At 40.5% G+C, this 22,016-nt stretch overlaps 1 protein-coding gene and 1 long non-coding RNA gene across 5 annotated transcripts in view; one reads left to right on the top strand and one right to left on the bottom strand.

Annotated features, from left to right (window-relative positions):
• The window catches only part of LOC107181858, a 35,251-nt gene extending 32,134 nt beyond the window's left edge, over positions 1-3,117 (top strand). Inside the window, exon 3 of the long non-coding RNA XR_001512572.1 lies at positions 2,898-3,117. This is a non-coding gene — a long non-coding RNA (uncharacterized LOC107181858). The remainder of the gene's footprint in view (positions 1-2,897) is intronic.
• The window catches only part of CHCHD3 (coiled-coil-helix-coiled-coil-helix domain containing 3), a 262,620-nt gene that overhangs the window by 239,130 nt on the left and 1,474 nt on the right, over positions 1-22,016 (bottom strand). For all 4 annotated transcript variants that reach the window (XM_006755974.1, XM_006755976.1, XM_006755975.1 and 1 more), the window contains exon 2: positions 11,685-11,772. In XM_006755974.1, the coding sequence (XP_006756037.1) occupies positions 11,685-11,772 (88 nt within the window). The remainder of the gene's footprint in view (positions 1-11,684; positions 11,773-22,016) is intronic.

Below are 22,016 nucleotides of genomic sequence, written 5' to 3'. Positions count from 1 at the left end.
GAAAGCCGGGGAGGCCATTGACCCGATGTGCTATTCCATACATAACCCTATCCTGTCTACTTTATGGATCAATAAAAAATTTACAATTTTTAATTATATACCTGTGTTTTCTATCAAAATAATTACTTGCGTGAATTTTGGGACACCCTTTATAATCCATGGACACAGACAATTGTGTAGTAGGCGGGGGCAGGGAGGAGGGGCGTGCCAGGGGAGGGGGAGGGGATCAATGTGTGGGGGGGAACATCTGTAATACTTTCAATAATAAAGATAAATTTTAAATATTTTTAATTAAAAAACAAACTACCTGTTAAATGAGGAATATAAGCTCAACAGGCTCAAAAACAAACTAGCCTCTCTTATTCTGAGGATGACAAAAAAATAGCACCATTCCTGTATTTCTGCAAATGCTATATTTCTCTTCATTAAGACAAAGCAAAGCATTACTCCCCTAAAGACAACTTCTTCAAAAACTTGAAAAATAAAAATATATTTTTCAAATATATCCAAAGGGCCACTCTACTGATATTAAAATACATATCTGAGCGCAGAGCTCCTTTGACAGAGAACGAGATGGCTTCGCATAAGCTCATCAGAGGTTCCCTTCCACATGCCCCCGTATCTCTATGGGGCACCGAAGACCCAAAGCTCTACTTCACCTACATCCTACTGAGCCCCAAGCCCAAATCTTAAAACAGCATAAGAAACAGATAATGCAAAGCCCTAAGTGTATATTGTGGAAATAGAAAAAAAAAAACAGCATGCATTTGAAGATATTTTTTTAAAATCTGACAAGATTTCAAAAGTATTTTAACATCTTTATTGAGATAAAATATATATGCCATGAAATTCATCTGTCTAGTGTACAGTTCAATGGTTTTAGTACACTTACAGAATTGTACATCAGCAGTCACTCCCTGTCTTTGCTACCCACACTCCCACCTCCCCCAGCCCTAGGCAACCACTAATCTGTTTTCTGCTCTAATGACTTGCTTATACTGGATATTTCATAAAATCGGGATCATACAATATGCGGTCTTTTGTGACTGGCTTCTTTCACTGAACACAATACTCTGAAGTCAAAAGTACTGTGAAGAAGCTGGGTGCTCACAGGTCCTCCCACGCATTCACTGCACTCTCAAGTGTTTCTTGAGCACCTTTTACAGGTAAGACATATGCCATATGGGTCACCAATGGGTCTAATTCCGCCCTCAAGGAGCTAACTGCAAGTTAAGATGCTAATAACATAGCCATAAATAAGTACTGTTTTAATGCAGAAAGTAGTGGCTGCCAAGCGAAAAATACAGACTAAATACCATGTGAGTTTAGAGGAAATATAGGTCAATAGAATAAAGCTCTGATAAGATCCAAAAATCACTAAGCCCTTTGTTATTCTAACCACTGCAGCCAGTATTTTTCTCCCAAGAAATGTCCTCCCTCCTCCCCATCATGCCCCACCATCAAGCCCATCATGTCTGATTGGGAAACTCCTGTTCGTCCTTCAATATTCAGCTCAAATATCACCACCTCTCTCATGAAGTCTACCCTGACCTCCCCAGGCAGAGTTAGTCCCTAATCAGTTCTTTATGCTACATGTGTATCTCCATTCCAGCTCACAGTGCATTTCTCTGCTCTGTTCATCCATGAAACCCCAGCACTTAGCATAGTGTCTGGCGCATAGCCAGGTCTAAATAAATGATTGTTGGGGAAAAGGCACAGAAAACAAAGTGAAAGGCAAAGAGGGTAGACAGAAAGGTTGGCAGAATGAACCTGAAGTGTGTGAAAGGTGACAGTAAAGTTACAGACCTAGACGCTATGTAAAAGAAGAAAAAAAGGAGACATTTATTGATCACCTGCTATGTTTCATTTAGTCTCCATGGCAACCATGTGAAATTATTCATCTCATTTTATCCTGGAGGAAACTGAGATAACTTACACAGGATCACACAACTATTAAGTGACAAAAGCTCTTTGAACACTAAACATACAGTGCAAACACACACACACACACACACACACACACACACACTTTTATTTAGAGGTAATTCGACTGCAGACTTCCCATTTCCTATTTGAAGAAACTAGGGTTCATTTTCTCTGAAAGCAGGCAATCACAATACATCACTGCTGGCGAAGAGGAAGTGGCGATTTCATTCGGCCTGTGCAGCCTCATCCTGGGTCTGCCTAGACTGGTACCCACCAGGCCTCCTAAAATACATCAGAATGAGGCTGCAGGCTGGAGTACTAGGGAGGTGTCTGTGACAACTCAACTGTAAGAATTTTAAGTGGATAGAGATAAGACAGTAATTCCCAATCAAAATATATATAACACAGCCTTAAAAAGTTTTAGTTCAAAGCCCTGTAAGCAATAATGAGCAATTTTTTTAAAAGCACTGCTTTAAAAAGTTTTACTTAACCATTTTTGCAAAATTATGAACATGGGTTATGAAACAATGACTATGTCAGGAGAAGCAGAATGTTTACTAGGACAGGAAAAAAAATTAGAAGGATCAATTTATCATTCATATGTTTATCAGGTTTGATAAAAACAACATTATTTTTATATAATGCAATTCACGTTTTTTAGTCTTTTGCTACACAAACTAATAAAATATGTCAATGGTCAAAAATTAATCATGAAAGAGGATTATAACTTCCCATAATCTTAAAATAGATACTCTAAAAAGTTTCTGAGAAAGAATATTAAAGCAACTTCTTAGAAAAATGTTATAAAGAAAGATGTCACCAATGCAGTTTATGAGCTCAATCTTGTGAGATTCCCAGAAGTCAACATGTTATTTAGAAAAATTAAAGAAAAACATTGTGCCCAATGGGTATCTATGTTGTCCCACAAAATTAAACAAAAGCTGCTCAGCCAGCCTCATTTTTCCTACCAGAAAAAAACAGAGTTGATCAGCCACATCATGCCTGCAAGTGTGTACGTACACCCGAGTGAAAGCCAACTCCTCCTGCCAAACATGCTTCATGAAGGACAGCGAACTGAGGGTTGTTTCAGGTATCTGGTTAGAGTATTTGTTGAAATAATTCAGTTAAATAATTATAAGGACAACCTTCAGAATCCACAGCCCAGTTGGTTGCATTAATAAAACAATAAAAATGTTTTTGGCGAACTGTCAATCTTCAATACTGCTTTAATATTTTTATTTAAATCAAATCTTGCCCTGGCCGGTGTGGCTCAGTTGGTTGAGCGTTGTCCCATGCACCAAAAGGTTGCAGGTTCAATTCCCAGTCAGGGCACATACCCAGGTGGTAGGCTCGATCCCCGGTAGGGGGTGTGCAGGAGGCAGCCGATCAATGTTTTGCTATCACATCCATGTTTGGAAATACAGAACCTTGCTGCTACTCATCAAATACAGAGCAAGACCTGTGGCTGTCCCTCTCATAACTATAGCGACAATGAGGGTGGGCCAGCAAAAAACTCAATCAGAAGAGAGCAAGGGGGCATGAAGTGAGTCCCACCAACAGAGTCAATCCACAGGGGCTTTCAGCAGCCATCTACCACCCCACCACACACTCTGTGAGGCATTCTCATCACCTTACACCTTTAAATGAGGAGATACTTATCATTACTACCCTGTACTATAATTTTAAACCCCAATCATTTGATGCAAGCTAATTAAAACCCACATTTCAATTAACCATGCAGTCAGGGGACAGAGGGCATGCAGAACCAGAACTGTCGTAAGTGTGTCAGAGCAATTCTGTGGAACAATCTGAAGAACCTTACCACAATTATCCCTATGGATTCCCAAAGCTTTTCGGTGAACACTCAACTGCAGTGGCAGCTGTCAACAAAGTGTCACGCAGCCTGGGGGCAGAACAAGTTTAAAAGGACTTAAAGGCACTCATTGTTCCCTGGTAGCACAGGTTTGGACCAGTACAGAGCGCTGTACCAATAATTCTGAATAAACAGAAGAGACAGGGTAAAGGGAAGAAATGAAATGCTGGGTCAGACCTACTTTTTTAAATGATTTTTTACAAGGAAAACATCATCATCAACAACAATAACCTACTCTTTGGTTGACAGCTGGAAGGGTCAATGGATTGATTCTGAAAAGCTCTGCTTGCGGCAGAAAAATGCACATTTGAAACTCCTTTGGGCAATTTAAGATCTCTAGGCCATCCAGACGATGCCCTCAAAGTCTATCAAATGCCAAGAAAGGCAACAAATATTGTTAATCAAGCATTATTACTAATGGCATATTACATTTACATCAAAAATACCATTTTTATCTATTGTCTGTCCTATGCTATGTGATCTCTTAGAGCTGCTTTATATAACCAATGTCTGATTTTATTTTATTTTATAAGCCTTAAAGCATGATTATACAATTTTTACCTTACAGTTGTTATCTCTTTGTAGCTTATGATATAGTATTGGTGACACCCATGACATTCTTGATTGTTATGCCCAATAACACTTGTTCTATAAGAAAATACAATCCGCTATCCCACAATTCACTTTAGTGAATCTACTACAGCAAAAAATGGAGTTTCTTCAATAGAGCTTCTCTTTTCCCTGTGGTCACTGAGGGACTTCCTTCCAGTGATGGTTTTACGTAGTACTGTGGTGAAAACATATTCTTACCATTAGTTTGTTAAATATAAAAATGTCAATGAGAAAATCAGCACTGCATTTTGGGCTATAAAAAGGTCACTAAGCCCTGGTGGAGTTGGTTGGAGCATCGTCCAGGTCGTGGATTCAATTTCCTGGTCAGGACACATACCGAGGTTGGGAGTCCTGTGACCCGTGGCATTACTAGATTTCTGATATAAGTGTGCACCGCACCTAGCAAAACAGCTGCTTCTTCTAGCAACTCTGGAACAAGCAGGGAATCTCTGACCCACTTGATTTCATTCGACTTGGAAGCACTACTGGAAAGTAAATTATGCTACAGTAGTCACGGCACAGGGGCCTCTGAAGGTATAATAAGCAACTGAGGCCAGTGGTCAATCAGTCAACCAAGAAATCCAAGCTCTAAGCCACAGAACTACTGATAGTGAGACACGAGCATTGCAGAACTTTCGAAGCTGCTCTCTCCATAATTCCTTTCCTCCCCTCCACTGCGGCAGCCTTTCCTTCTCTGCGTGACGCCCCTTTCACCAGCCAAAGTCCGTGGAATATTAACCTCATTGTCAATGATCCGTTGTTCCATTTTTTAAAGTTTCCTGTGCTCTCTTCTCAATTTTAAAATAAAGTGAGTTTAAGTGTGTGCTGGTTTCTCAAAAGTAAATACCACAAAAAGAGTGATGAGTCAAATGGCACAGAGGAAAGTGCCCTGGCCCAGGAGAGAAAGGACTGAAGTGTGAGTCAGGGACTGCCATTAACAAGCCACGTGGCCTCTGCCACCAAATCCACTCGACACTTCTGTGCCTCTGCCACTTCTCCCTCGATCATGTGGCCTCTGTCTTCCCTGCCTGCGCTTCCCCACTCATCCTGTACGTGATCCTTCCAAAGCCCATTGGTATCATTTCACCTCCCTGCTCAGGAATCATAGGTTGTACCCTACACTGCCTCCAACAGTTAAGGGCAACCTTTTTTTTTTTTTTTGCTATAGAGCCAATTAAGGTCAAATAAAAATGCTTACAGGGTTGCTTATCTTATTCATGAAAATGGTTTTACGTAGTACTGTGGTGAAAACATATTCTTACCATTAGTTTGTTAAATATAAAAATGTCAATGAGAAAATCAGCACTGCATTTTGGGCTATAAAAAGGTCACTAAGCCCTGGTGGAGTTGGTTGGAGCATCGTCCAGGTCGTGGATTCAATTTCCTGGTCAGGACACATACCGAGGTTGGGAGGCAACCAATTGGTGTTTTTCTCTCACATCGGTGTTTCTCTCCCCCGCCCGCCTCCTGCCCCCCAACCCTCCCCAGCCTTCCCACTGCAGTTTGACAATCTGTTTGAGGCAGCTCTGCCTCTGTATCTATTATTGCTCTCTAAAATCAATAAACATATCCTCGGGTGAGTCTGAAAAAAAAAGTTATTAATATCTGAGTATATTTAAAAAGTAGCAACAAATGCAACTTTTTAAACTTGCATCCTAAAATTAAACAAACTTGCTCAGTAGCCACTGGGCCCCACAGTATAAAAGTAAGCTCCTTAACTTGCCCAACTTGCCCACCCATGAGATACCTACATGCACTCTTTATCTGAATTAATCTGGTCTGTGTACTGCCTCTGCCAGGAACACAACACCCCCATCCCTTTTATCCTCAAGGTCTGGCTCAAGTCCACTTTCCCTGATGGCCTGCCTGCTCCTGCTCTTGACCTTCTTCCTCTGAATCCCTAAAGCACTTGCTAGGTCTCTTATATATTTTATGTCACTTACATATTCATTAATCTACTCAAAAACATTAACTAAGCAGGTGAAGGGTACTACACTAGTCTTAATTTACTACACAATAATGTTAAATATGCTTTCACCAAACGAAGAGCTCTTGAAGTCAAAAACCACTGCATGCTAATACTTGTTGACTGATGGAGCAAACAGCAGGAGTTCAACCATCCATTAAAAGTAGACTGTTTATGGATTTCTTTTTAAGAACAAACTACTAACTAGAGAATTTCATTTAAATCACACCTTTAAATTGATATTGTATATATTTCTTCCTTTTAGGAATTGTCAGGCACATTATCTATTACAGCACACAAAAATAAGTGGAGAGTTGAGACACTGGCATCAACAAATTTTCAGATTATTAAAAGTTAGGAACCTTGATATCACCACTGCCTTCAGTTCTTGTAACTCAAGTCAAAGGAATAAGCACAGCTTGTTTACGGTGACCTCTCCCTGCAGCGTTATGTCTAAATGAACCTTAAAGAGCTGCTATGACCCAGCGAGCCCACTTCTAGAAATACATCCTCGAAACTTGGAAACACTGACTTGTAATAATACATGCATCCCTATGTTCATTGCAGCGATATTTAAAATAGCCAACATTTGGATGCAGCCCAAGTGCCCATCAGAAGATGAGTGGATAATAAAGCTGTGGTGCATCTACACAATGGAATATCACTTGGCGTAAAAAAGAGAAGGATATCTTACCTTTTGTGATGGCATGGATGGACCTGGAGAGTATTACACTAAGTGAAATTAAGTCAGTTGAAGAAATACAAATACCATATGATTTCACTTATGTGTGGGATCTAATGAAAAAATAAACTAACAAACAAAATAGAAACAGACTCATAAATACGGAGAACAGACAGACAGCTGTCAGACTCATAGATACAGATTGACAGCTGTCACAGGGGAGGAGGGTTGTGGGGCTCGGTGCAAAAGGAGAAGGGACCAAGAAAAAAAAGAAAGACAAAAACTCACAGACACAGACAACAGTATGGTGATTACCAGAGGGGAAGGAGGTGGGGGAAAGAAGAAGAGGGAGGAGACCTGACTCGGGGTGTTGAACACACAGTATAATATACCGATGATGTATTATAGAATTGTACATCTAAAACCTATATAATTTTATTAACCAATGTCACCTCAATAAGTTCAATAAAAATTAAAAATAAAAAAGTAAAATCAAAAGATGGCAAGATGTTAATGAAAAGGTAAGATTTTAACTATGTGCGATGGCATACCCTATGACAGCCAAAAGAAACAAAAATTCCCTATTATAAAAGCAAACCAATATAGTTGAGATAACACATTACACAGCAAAGAATCTGAGGCAGCAAGGACACAGTTAATTTCTTTAGAGCACATTCATTTATTAAAGTGGCATTACAATCTGCCATGTGTCACACAGTATATTATTTTGCCTGAACATGCAAATACTTATTGCAACGAGTCATTGATCTGGTTCAAGGTTTGGCAAAAAAATAGTTTCAGTAAACTCTTTAGAGTAACTCACTTTCTTACAGAATAAATTATATTCTTAAAACTATAAATATGACAAAAGTTGGTTCCTATATAATAAATTCTAGGAATCTCCCTCCATCAAATCCACTGCCCTATACTCACACATATGAATAGCCGAGGGTTGATATGAACTACAGTTTTGTGAGGAAGAAAGCATTTTGATAAATATTAGAATTTCAATTCACATTTACTATATAATTCACTTGACACTGAAAAATGTAGAAAAGGTTAGTGACATTTTTATCAATGTATTTCTATAGACTTGAAATATTATTCTGTAACACATATGAATTATACATCTTAAGAAATGTATTACTGAGTACTAACAAGACCCCCAAATGAGACAAATACTGAAGAGAACAAACTTTGAGACTTTCTAGTTTTATACACATTTTTTTTTATATTTTATTGATTTTTTACAGAAAGGAAGGGAGAGAGATAGTTAGAAACATCGATGAGAGAGAAACATCGATCAGCCGCCTCCTGCACATCTCCTACTGGGATGCGCCTGCAACCCAGGCACATGCCCTTGACCGGAATCGAACCTGGGACCTAGCAGTCCGCAGGCCGACGCTCTATCCACTGAGCCAAACCGGTTTCAGCTATACACATTTTTTTTACTCTTAGGAAGAAGAAATCTTTTTTATTAATTTTCACAATTGTAGTCTAATTGCATTCTTATCTTAAGGCAAGATCAAAATAGCATGGCACATCTTCATTCTTTTCTAGGGCTGGGTTGGAGAGGTGAGAGAAATGTAGTCAAAGAACCTGCACTATTAGTTTTGTTGAGTCTTTTTCACGTGAAGCAGACGGAATTTATCTGACACATGAGGGTACACAGGTGTTCCCCAGCGACTCTGAGTCTAAGGAATCAATACCTCCAGCACACTTGTGACATGCAGTTAGGAAGCTGTGTTAAAGACTGAGGTGAAGATAGTACACCTGAGGGAAATCTTCCTTGGTGTTTCCACTCACCCACAATCCTGGGGGAGCTGAGATGTGGAAAAGGCAGAAAACAAGATTCACAAACACACAGAGCCATCTAGCTCCATAACCTCAGTCACCACATCATTAAAACCATCCGATGAAGGTCACACCGCCGAGCACTGATGCAGTCTAGACCAGAGCTGTGCAATAGAACTATCTGTGATGATGAAACTGTCCTGTACCTACACTTGCCCAATATGGTAGCCACAAGCCACATGAGTTTACTGAGCACTGAAATGTGACCAGTGCAAGTGAGCAGCTGAAATTATTTTATTTCATTTTAACTAGCTTTAATTTAAATCTTAAGGCCACAGGTGACCAGTGGCTAGCATTTACAGTGTAGTTCTAGCCTGACCAACAGAATACAAGGTGGTGCTCAAAGAGTGTTCAGTGCTCAGGCTGGTCATGAACCAGAGAGTCCATCAGTCATGTCAAACCCAGCAAAGGGAAGGGGTGGATTCCTCAGTACAGCCAGGTGGTCACAATGCCAGGGCCATGCCCAGCAGGTCACACCATGAGCATTTACAGAAAGCCTCCCCACCCACATCCACTCTCTCAAAGGGTCAGATTAAGAAGCCAACCAAGAAGGAAAACACTTTCTCTCCTTCAAGTCACTATTGAATGAAAAACCAATACAACAACAACAAAAAAGCTACGAACATCAACAATCACTTGTAGATAGAAGGTTTTTTCGTGAACTCAAGCAGAACATCACTACAAGGCAGCTCTTCCCCTCCAACTAGTTTCTGTCACATCCCTTCTACAAAGGGAGCAAGGTGTTATTCAAATTACAATAAAACAGAGTGGTTAACATTTAACAGCATTTGCTCTGGAGCCTAACAGACTGAATTCAACTTCCACCTCCATTGCTTACCAGCTGTATGTCTGTGAGCAAGACAATCACTTCAAGTCTCAGTTTCCTTCTATGTAAAATGGGTTAATAAGGGTTAATAACAGCACCTTCCTCAAAGGGTTATAAGGACTAAATGAGATAAGATATATCAAAGACTTAGCAGAGTAGCTGGCATGTAATAAACACTATTTAAGTAATATTTATCAGCATTTCATTATCATCATCCTATCTCCTTAACACATTAGGTAAAAAAAAAAAAATCTACCTAGAACAAATTATATTTCAGATCAAATCCCAATTTTAACCATATCCATATATCAAGGTGATGTTGGAAAAACAGAAAAAGACAAGTCATGGTGTGTCTCAGAAGCCAAAGAAAGTAGTTAAAATTATATTCTATGTACCACTGCGTTCCACCACTGGGATGAGACATGAACTCGTTTTTTTTAAAGACTGCCAAGGCCCCTGTGTGCAAGGCAAAGCTTAAGGACACAAGCGTGGAAGCAGGAGGCCAGTGAAGAGGCCTCTGCAGAAGACAGATAAGAGAAGCTGGTTACCTGGACTGGAGCTGTTGACAGCATGTTCTGGAGATGATGTTGACAAGACTAGCTATGTCAGAAGTAACAGAGGAAACAGGATGAACCCCAGTTTGGGGCTTGACTACCTGTACCATTCACTGGGAAAGATAGAACTGTGGAGAGGGAAAAAAAGTCGGGGGTGGGGGGGGATTTGGCTAGATTAAATGGAAGATCTCCAAGTGGAGACTTCAAGTAGGTAGATGTCTCAGTTGAGTTGCATGGAGAGGTCAAAGCTAGGTGGAATTTGGGGAGTCACAGCATCTACATAATTATTCAGAAGGTGAGATTACTTAGTGGAAATCAGCAAAGGAGGCTAGACTAAGGATGCAAGTGAGGTGAGAGGAAAACCAGAGTGCAGCCCAGAAGCCAAAGAAGGGGTTTCCAGCCAGGAGCGAGTGGTCACGTTCTATCCAACATTAATGAACTGTGAAGCCTTCCTAATGGTCCCACTAAACGAGAGGTTTCAAAGGGGCAGGAACTATTTCTTCTCTATCTTGGTACCTTCTCTGCTGTAAACATATCAGAAGCTGAATTCATGGTTACGACTTAATGATTATGAAAAGAGAATGGCATTTGGACAGCATCTCACTTTTCTCAATGTATTTCAGTCTGTAGCCAGATTTACCACACAACCCCTAATAAACACAGAAAATTCTCATTTAGTCCACAATTAACCATCCTGACTATTTTCTCATTGCCACTTCATCAATAAACCACATGTCCATTCACTGGATTGGGCAACAAGAACAGTGCCACACACAGCAGGTGCTCGATAAATATTAGCTGGATGAGCAGATGGATCAGGTAGGGGAGAGGAAAGGAAAGAGAAATACTCACTTATCCTGCATGATCCACAGATAAAATGAGGCTTAAAATTCCCTATGTATTTCATTTAACACCATATTTTCATCAATAATTAAGACTGACTATAAAGAAATAGACTGTTTATAAACTTAGAAAATAAATGTATTAGAAAATAAACTCATGGGAGATAGTTCACAATTTGGAAACAGTAAATCAATACTTTCTAAATTGATTTTTTTAATAAATATTTACTATTCAATCTCTAATATCTCTGTAAGTAATCCACTTTACATAAAAAAAGATAATGAAATAACCTTCCAAAGACTAACAGAGGGTTCAGGAGCTGAACAAGAAAAAAAAATTTCCAAAACACTGTTTGAAAGCAGACTCTTCTACTTTTAGTTCAAAACACTTTAAAAGAAACCCAGATCCTGATGTCTAATATTCCCTAGAAAAAGCAGAACATCCAGATAACTAAAGAGAGACGGGCCAAAGATCTTGATTATCGAATGAATTTTTACGACTTCTGATTTGTCTACCAAAAAAATTCTAATATTAAAGTTCTGATATACCTGAGGCACCATAAGCACCAGAATATCGGTGAGACTTCGAGCCTGATGGAGATGTTTCCTTCATACGATCAATCACATTTTCCGAAAGCTGAAAAAGCAACATCAAAATAAAATCAATTATAAAAGAGCAAGAAAGAGAGCAGTACAACAGCATTCAAGTAATTTAATCATCTATATCAATACATAATGAATGGCCTAAAGAAATTAGGCTAAATCTAATAGCTATAAAACTAAAAGCAAGTAAGAACAGTTTTAAGATTTCAAGATGCACCCCACAGCACTACTTTTTATTTCTTCTAATGCACTGCTAATTGCTCATTATAAATAACTTCTCCTCATTTTATACTGTGCACTAAATGGTAACCTCTGAGAAAATGCAAGCCATCAGAACTCCTTCGACTTGCTTCCCCCAATCCTACAAATTAATGTATGCATGCAATGCGCCCTAGCTCCTTCCTTCCCTCCAGTCCCAAAGGAAATGGTATGGTCCTCCCTCCTGCTCAAGACTAACCACAATCAGTCTTCAACAGATCTTATTATGCACCAACTATGTGCCAGGAACTAAGCTAGACTTTAGGTACTCAGCAATTACCAAGTTGCTTAAAGTAAAGAAGAAACAGGAAATCATTAGACATCCTATATAATAAAAGGCTAATATGCAAATTGACCGAATGGCAGAACAACCGGTCACTATGATGTGCACTGACCACCAGGGGGCAGACCAATGGTCAATGCAGGAGCTGCCCCCTGGTGGTCAGTGCACTCCCACAGGGGGAATGCCACTCAGTAAGAAGCCAGGCTCACAGGTGGCTAGCACAGTGGCAGTGGCGGGAGCCTCTCCCACCTCCGTGCAGCCCTAAGGATGTATGACTGCCAGCATAGGCCTGCTCCCTCAGTCAGTCTGAAATCCCCCAAGGGCTCCTGGACAGCAAGAGGGTGCAGGCCGGGCTGAGGGACCCCACCTCCCCACCCCCCAGTGCACAAATCTCGTGCACCGGGTCTCTAGTTTAAATATAATATGAAGCGTGCTACTCGAGACAGATGTCTGTGATGAAGTACTCAGAAAGCATAATGGGTGGGGCATCTAGGTAGGCTTTGGGAGTGTGGCTGGGCATGGGGCTGGGAAGGCTGAATAGGACTTAGGAAGAGGAGTAGGATAAGAGTACTCCAAAAGGAAGGAATAACAAATAGGCAGTTGGCAATAGGGCGTAGGCTCTGAGAAACACTCATGTTAGAAGATTTGAGTCATCATCCCTCAGTTCTATCATATCATCCCTTTTCGTTTTCTTTATAGCACTTACCATTATCTGATGCTTTCTCGTTTACAGCCTTCCTTTCACACTAGAAAGAAAGCTCCATGAAAGCAAGGATGTGGCTATCCTATCTACTATGTTATCCCCAGAGGCTCAATAAGCCTGGTTAACTGAATAAATGGTTAAATAAATGAATGGAACAATATGAATGAATAAAACAATGGCTGAAGCAGGAAGCTGGAGGGGGGCTTAGTGAGAGAAGATGGAAAGAGGATTAGGTTTGAATACTTAGTAAGCCCTTCAAGTTAAGGAGTTTGAACTTGATCCAGGAGCAGACTGGGCACTACTGGAGGATTTAAGCAGGGTAATGACACTATCAGACTGACATTTTCAAAAGATCACTCTAGCTACAGTGTATAGAACAGATTAAACAGGGACAAGAACAGAAGCAGGAGGACCAATTAAGAAGCCATTAAGCATATGTCCACACAAAGACAAGCACAGGAATGCTCACAGCATCATTATTCATAATAGCAAGAGTGAAAACAAACAAATGTCCATCTACTGGTGAATGGATAAACAAAACATTATATTTCCATACCATGGAATACAATTCAGCAATAAAAAGAAATGAAGTTCTGATATATGCTACAACACAGAAAAAACTAGAAGAGAATTAAAGTGAAGGAAGCCAGACACAAAAGGCCTCAGATCGTCTAATTCCATTTCTATGAACTACCCAGAAAAGGCAACTGGATTTAGACAGAAAGTAGATAAATGGTTGCCTAAGGCTGGGGTGGGAGTGGGGATTAACTGTAAATGGGCATGAGAGAGCTTATTGGGGTGAAGAAAATGTTCTAAAACTAAATTGTGGTGGCTTTGCCGAAACCGGTTTGGCTCAGTGGACAGAGCGTCGGCCTGCGGACTGAAGGGTCCCAGGTTCAATTACGGTCAAGGGCGTGTGCCTTGGTTGTGGGCACATCCCCCGTGGGGAGTGTGCAGAAGGCAGCTGGTCGATGTTCCTCTCTCATCGATGTTTCTGGCTCTCTATCTCTCTCCTTTCCTCTCTGTAAAGACTCATAAAATATATTAAAAAAAAATTGTGGTGACAGCTGTACAATTTTGTAAATTTATTAGAATGTGTTGTATATAGAAAACAGATAAATTTAATAATAGGTATATTATCTATATATCTATATAGATAAAAGCCTAAGTGACCATTACGACTGGATGACTGGACAACCAGATGACCGGCCAGTAGCTATGATGCGCACTGACCACCTCCAGCAGCAGGCCAACCTCCCACGGTCCCTCCCCCAGCTCCCTCCTGGCCGGCCAGCCCCGATCAGCCCCAATCGGGACTGGGCGAGATGGCCCCAATTGGCCGCAATCACTGGTCAGGCGAGGAACTCCCCCACCTCCCGCCCCTTGTGCACAAATTCGTGCACTGGGCCTCTAGTACCATGATAAAGTTGTTTTGAAAAAAAAAAAACTATATGGCAATCCAGGAAGAACATATCCAAAAGATGTTTAGGATTTAGCACAGCTAACATTCACTGGGTGCTTGCTGTGTGCCAGGCACAGCCAGCTTAAATAACTCACCCTGGGTTTTAAAGTTCACTAGGAGTGAAACCAGGATTCAAACCCAGAAATCCTGAATCTCAAGGTCACACTCAGAAACCCCGTTCCATGCCAGACTCAGTGTCTGACTAGGTGTGGGAGTGAAGCAGAAGTCACCAAGCATGACGCCCAGGGTTCTGGGTCAAGTAAATGGGTGGTCCCCTCCTGAACCCTCAAAGACCTGCTTCCAATTTCCCTTCCCTAACCCAATACAGCAGTGAAAGTGTTCTGGTAAAAGTCATCACTGACCACACAAATAACTTTTATGTTTATATTTCTATAAAAAAAACTTTTCTATTTATAAATCACTTAATTTATGTGGGTTCCCTTTAGCATCTAACACCTTTGGTAACTCCCTCTTCTGGGAGCCCCTCCCTTGGCTTTTCTGGCATCCCACTGCCTGGCTGTCCTAGGACTCTGGCCACATCTTATCTCTTTTGTGGGCATCCTCTCCCCGCCTATCCTTAAATACTAGAGGAGCCCACACCCTGTTCTTTACCTTTATTTTCTCCTCACTCTAGTGCTCTTTCACTTGGTACTCTCATTCACTCTTTACTTTTAACTGTTATTGATAATGAATAAATTCTAAATCCATTATCTCCAGCCAAGACCTGTATCCCAGAAGACAAACCTATACACTGAATTGCTTTTTGGACACCTCCCCTTCAGACTACAAGCAGTCCAACTGAACATATCGCAAATTGAATCGGTGCTCACCAAAAATCTCTTCTTGAATTCCTAATCTCATTAATGAGACCACCTCCATAGAATTTCCTAAATCAAAATGTAGGATAGTCCTCGACTCTTCTCTCTCCCTCATTCTTAGCCATGACTTCCTAAGCCCCTAAATATTTAATGAATCCATCATCTCCTTTCCAATCCCGTGTCCCTTGCTCTAATTCATGGCACCATTGATAATCCTCCTAAAATACAAACCTGATTACATCACTCCCTGCTTCAAATCCTGCAAGTTTCCTTCTGTCAACAGGAAATTCCAAATTCTCTGCATGGTGTTGAAGACTTCCTCATCATCTAGTGTTATGGCCTAACTCTCCAACCTCAACTTCCATAGCTTTTCCCATAATACTTCAAACCCTGTTCTCCACCCATACTGGCTTCCTGTTTATTGCCTTCTCTTTGACTTTACACACACTCACCTGCCTTTGCCCCTCTTTGGCACCTTGGGAGGGAATCACCTTTCCAGAAATCCAGTTCAAAAATCCCAACACCTTCTCTCACCAGTTTCCCATTCCATCCCAACACTGCCTAACCAAAGCTACCTTCCCTGTGTCCCACCCTGCACAAATCTCCAACAGGCCTTTCCACAAAATTGTGAGTTCCTATATATTATGTTCACTAGGCCAAGCACTAATTGAGGTCCTTGGGATACATCAGTGAACAAAATAGTTTCTACCTAAACAGTTATTTACATCTCAGGATCTAAAGCAGAATGATGGTGAGACAATAAAGGAAAAGACCACAGCTCTAAAGGAAAACCCCATGACTCCTTCCCTGGGAGAGAAATAGAAAGGAGAGCGCCAGGGGACTTTCTATTTGAAGATGCCAGGGCTAGGTGCATCTTTTCCAATAACTGAAAGCCACTGAGACTGCTGCTGAAACTCTCCTGCAAAGCTGAAATACATCTTGGGGAAAACCCTTTAAGACTGACTCCAATCCTCTCAAGATGTATATATATATATAAAGAGAGAGAGAGAGAGAGATCGATCCTGAGTAACATCCAGTTATGAGTAACATCAGGACCACAAGCAGTAACCCCCAACCTCTACTCCAGTGCTTTCTCCACTATTAAACAATGCACTCCTTCAATCCCACATGATAAAATAAAAATATCACCACTTCCTCTCAAGGAGATAAAATAAACCTTAAGTCTTAGAGTCATAAAGCTAATTTAATTGCTATATCATGTACTATATAATATATGTTATACTAATATAGTATGTTATACAATGTATGTTTATAGTATATATGTATTTATAGTATATATTACTATACTGTTATATACTATATACTACAATATACAATATATACTATAAACTACATATCTAATATAGTTTGTGTTTAAAGCTAATATATATAAAGCTAATATGACAAATATAATTTTATATTTGAATTTATATATCTCAGGTCAAAGTCAAAGAACCATAACTACACTATAGATGTATATACTAGTATACATAGTTAAGCTAATCAGAGGTGCATGTGCTTGCTAAAAATCAAGCACTAGCTATACACCCTCACCTGTATTGGAGACAAGCCACCATAGTTCTAAATACCACTTCATCTTCGTCTCACCAAAATCCAAGCCTTGCCATTGCCTATTGCTGCTTTCAAAATGAATCCTACAAAAAATCCTCCAACCCCCAAATCAGCCTCAAAATATCATTCTTTAAGAGTAAAATAAGCTTGCCCAGAACAAAGGAAAAAACTCTGGCCACCTATTAGCTACAACCAGCCTAGGGAGGCACCTCCATGGGCCTCACTGTCCTCTTATGAAAACTGGAAATAATGCCGATGTCTGGAGTTATAGGAAGGATGACATGTGCATCACAAACTCTAACGTGCTCCACAAATATTTGGTAATTACCAGTACAGCTCCAGTCACTGGGATTTCAACTGAGCCTTCATCTTGGTTTCCTCTCATCCGCTCAGCCTGAGTTGTGTTCTGAGCTGCTGCTCTGCGGCATACAGAAGAAAAGGCCGCTAGCCATTGCATTGAGTTCTGGGATAGCATAGAAGGTGCTAATTGTTCCTTATCTATGCTCTCTGTGTACTAAAAGTGCAATGTCTCTTTCAGCCCAATCACTAATTATTTCTTGTTTTCATTTTTGTCAAAAATAAACTGTTTACTTAAATGTCAAATTCAGAATATTTCCAACTATGGTCTTTGGTTATGTTTTTTAAGTAAATTTATAAGCATGTCCTTCAAAGGAGCACACTTGATTTTTTGAGTTGATAAACATGCTGTAGGGTTGCCTTATTGAGAGTCAACCTCTTTTTTGTTGTTACTGTTCTTAAAATCATTCCTAAGTGCATCCTCGGGTCTTTCCCTGGGAGCAGCAATGGCAGCCTCCCATTGACTTACCCTCTCCCCAGTCCACTCACAGCTTCGTGGATGCAAGCAAGAGCCATGTTATCCTTCGGATCTCAAGTTAATACCTGCTGAGCTGACCTTCCAGACCTGCACACTCACCTGCTCCCCTCTGTGGACTGTGGTACTCACTGTGACGCAGCTGCCAAGATTTAGAGATGCTGGCAGGGTTATACACACAACATGCAGCTACAGGACAGCTCTTCTTTGTGATTGAAACTGACCCAAAATGGAGGTCAAAAGTACAACATAAGCTTCTGCAAGAGCGGATAAGCAGCTTCTGTATGAGACGCAACTTCTTTAGGAAACACCTTTGCTTACAGAGAACTTTCCATAAAGGTCTACAGCTACTGTACCTGGTTTCCAGACATCTCTGGACTCTCCAGCAAGGCAAATACCAAGTGCAACTTACAGAAACTATCTGTAGCAAAGAATGGTGAAATAACCCATATATACTCATACACATTAATGCTAGAATTATGCTCTGAGGTCCATGGATTCAGGAGTCTATGGATTAATTCTTCAATTGTATGCAAAACGGTCTGCTTATTGCATTGTTCTGGGCAGATGTACAGCAGTTTATGAATGAACAGAAGTTAAGAACCACTGTTCTAATGTAGGGAGAAGAGAAGCAGGCCTGCCCGCACAGCAGAATTCAGTCCCCTGACTTTGGTTAGCCACCCTGTTCTCTATTGCTCCTGGATAAGTAAATGGGGCTGGCCAATTTGGGGTTTGTACTGCTCACCACACCATGTGCTCCAGAGAAGAGGAAAATATGTGTCTCTTCTACGGTCTCCGCACTCATCTCTTCCCACCCCCCTTGGCTGCTCTTATCAAAAATTCGCACAAATACACCACCCATCAACCCAGAATCCAGTATTTCTCAGGAACGGGAGACTGGATGAAATAGATTTAAAAAAAAAAAAAAGTATTTCTACTTCCAAGGAACAGAGTAGAAGGAGAAGATTCCTTTTAAGTTGCCATTCTCTAAGACGGAGAGTTAGAACCACATGAGGCAGAACCATTCAAACCTTCACCTGTGCAATAGTTTTTCTCATCTTCTTCCAGATGTCTTATCAAATCGATTATAGGACTCAGACCCATTTTCTCACTTGGTCTTCCTTCCATGCAGTATAGGTCATTTTCTGTGAGAGTACCGGTTTTCTTTACAATTACCATTTTAAGACATAGGCTCCAAAATTGCCATTATTTTTTGTGAGAAATTACTCCCAAATACTTACCTACGGGCATGGGAGGAGGGGAAATGCCATTAATATAATGTAATTTTCAGCTTATGTCTGTAGGTTGTAATTTTTAGCTTAGGTATGCAGTTTGTAAGTTGTATTTCTTTGTATTTGTTATTAGTGGGAAATGTGAATTTCTACAGTCTGTATAAAATCCAGAAAGCTGAACATGGTACAATGCCCAAGAGACTCATGGAAAGGAACCAACCATCTACCAGTTAACTGGTTACCGGGACAACACTCCTTAACATTCTCAGTGACTGACTGGATTTGCAGCTTCTATTAAGGTACTCTCTCCAGGAGCCTCAAGAACATCCACATGAAATAACCTCTTCATTTAGAGCAGCGGTTCTCAACCTGTGGGTCGCGACCCCTTTGGTGGTCGAACGACCCTTTCACAGGGGTCGCCTAAGACCATCCTGCATATCAGATATTTACATTACGATTCATAAAAGTAGCAACATTACAGTTATGAAGTAGCAACGAAAATAATTTTATGGTTGGGTCACAACATGAGGAACTGTATTTAAAGGGCCAGAAGGTTGAGAACCACTGATTTAGAGGCTCTCCACTGTCAGAGCTTCCTAAAGCACTAGCTGTGTCCCATGTAAGTAAGCAGAGTACCGGCTCCTGTGAATCTCAGCTTGCAACTTCAAGGCCAGGTGCAGAGATTAGCTTATGCCTGGAAAGCATGATAAATATTAGTTTGAAAGTGATATTCATTGAAGTTGACATTTGCTCTGGAAGGGTTCACTCACAGCTCTGATGTTTCAGATAAACTTGTGAAAGACTGAGTAGAGGCACACTTGCCAAGCAGGCCCAGCAGGTGCTCAGAAAAATCCTATTAAACACATGCAACATAATAAAAATGCTTGGTCTTTTTTATCACAAGAAATTTATTTTAGACTTGCAGAGGAGGGCAAGGCAGGAGGGTGGCCTTTCATCCAACCTGTAAGTTATTTCAGATTCAAAGTTAGAATCAGGTGTAAGAACACGGGTTATTTTATGGAAGTGTGGGGAAAGCTATCAATTACTAAGAAGAAAGAAAGAAAAAACAAGACCTTAGAAATACCATGAAAATAACACCTGAGAGGTGAGAAGAAACTTTAAACTTAAAATTATAAGTAGGTCCTTTAATTCCTAGCTATTGAAGCAAGAAAAATCTAGGAAACATGATCTATTAATAAATGCAGCCTAGCCCTGGCCAGTGTGGTTCAGTTGGTTGAGCATCATCCTGTGCACCAAAAGGTCTCCAGTTGATTCCCGGTCAGGGCACATGCCCAGACTGCAGGTTCGATCCCCAGTCAATTGAGGTGCATACAGGAGGCAACAGATAGATGTTTTTCTCTCACATTGATGTTTCTGTCTCTCCCTCCCCACTACCTTCCTCTCTAAAAAAAGAAAAAAAAATCAATAAAAACATATTTTAAAATAACTAAACACAGCCTATTACCCAAAGCCTCCTGTTGCTTACTAAATGTTACTCTTTGTATATTACGATAAATGAAGATGAAATTAGTATCCTTATTAGTGGAACACAGAATTGGTTTTCCTGCAGTGACCGATCTGCTGAACTGTTGTACACTCTCATTTCTATGAGTGTTGCCATAAATGTTTGACAATCGGGCAAATTTGGTAAGTTTTCTTCAGCCAAGTTGAACTAACCTATCTTCAATTCAACAGTGACGTTTGGGCCTCATCAGCACCACGTTTCCATCACCTAAAGACAGTGACACACATAAAACTGGCAATGTTGCTTATCCTTCCCCATACCTCGGGGAGAGGAGATAACTGTTTCAAGCTAAGTATAATATAATTAGCTGAAAACATCTAAAAACACCGAGACAACCATCACACAGGCAATCCGTTGCAGAACTCGCTTTCCAAGACCACACCCCTTCAGGTGTGCCTGTGGGAGCACAATATATTCTTACTTTTACCTATTATTTTAGGTTCATATCCGTTTACCTATCCATTCTCTGATCAGCTCTTGCTACAGCTACTACTCATATAAGTACCAAACGCTCTCAGAGTACTAGACACTGTGCTAGATGCTTACATACATTATGTCAAATTCTCACAAGCAGCACTGGATACCTAAGTATCACAATTAGGCTGCATTCTCCAGATGGGCTGAACAGGGAAACACATCCAAAGTGGCCTGTCCAGGGCCCACAGCGGAAGTGGGAGGCAGAGCTAGGACCAAACCCAGGTCTGCCTGGTTCTGAAGCCCATGCTCTTTCCACAAAACCACACAGCACTGCCGAAGAACCTTAGAATATTAATTAGGTGTGGGAGGAACCCTATACAACAGCTGCCTTTTATTAGAAACCCACGACGTGCCACGTGCTCTCAATACCTTACCTCATCTTACCACAATCGCGTAGTGCTGGTTCAGGATAATGAAATAAGAACAAATATGAGACTTGTCCAAGGCTGTAGGTTGGTAAACGCCTAATATGAGATTTAAACTGAGGTCTATTTAATTCCAAGTTGGTGTTCTTTTGACCAAGACCTCGAAAAAAAATCGCAGTGGCCCCTTAGTACTCAATAATTCAACAGCGTGCTATTTTTAGAGGAAACTGCAATGGGCTGAGTACGGCCACAAGAAACTTATGGTGCCACTAAACTCACAGGATTTCAAACCTGGGAGAGATTAGAGCGCGTAGTGCTGTCCTCAAGCCCCATCATTTTGCAGATGAGAAAACTGAAGGTCAGAGAGATTGCAAATCATCCTTGAAAAAAGGATTTGAAGCAACAGGTAGAACACTGAAAGGCCATTCCAGGTGAAGGGTATATACTGCAGAAAAGCAAGCACAGAGGTCAAATGAGCATGGTGTGTGCTTGAACCAGAATAGATAACACGTACTCTGCAAGAAAGAAAAAATAAATAAGACACCTCCATTAAGTTGAGTGCCCAAAGGAAATAGCTCCTTTTGTGTAAAAAAAAAAAAAAGTTTAAAAATAAAAGGCTTTTCTAGTCCATTTTGATCTAATGCCTATCCCTACTATCAGACTTATTTAACTTTACCTAATATTTGACAAGAATCTCTGTGCTGTAGCCAAATTCTCTTTTGATTTTTGTTTGTTGCCATTACCGTGTCTG

Source organism: Myotis davidii, unplaced genomic scaffold, assembly GCF_000327345.1.
Source record: "Myotis davidii unplaced genomic scaffold, ASM32734v1 scaffold1314, whole genome shotgun sequence".
NCBI lineage: Eukaryota > Metazoa > Chordata > Mammalia > Chiroptera > Vespertilionidae > Myotis > Myotis davidii.
Note: the sequence above shows the minus strand (reverse complement) of the source record. Positions and strands in the feature narration are given on the sequence as shown.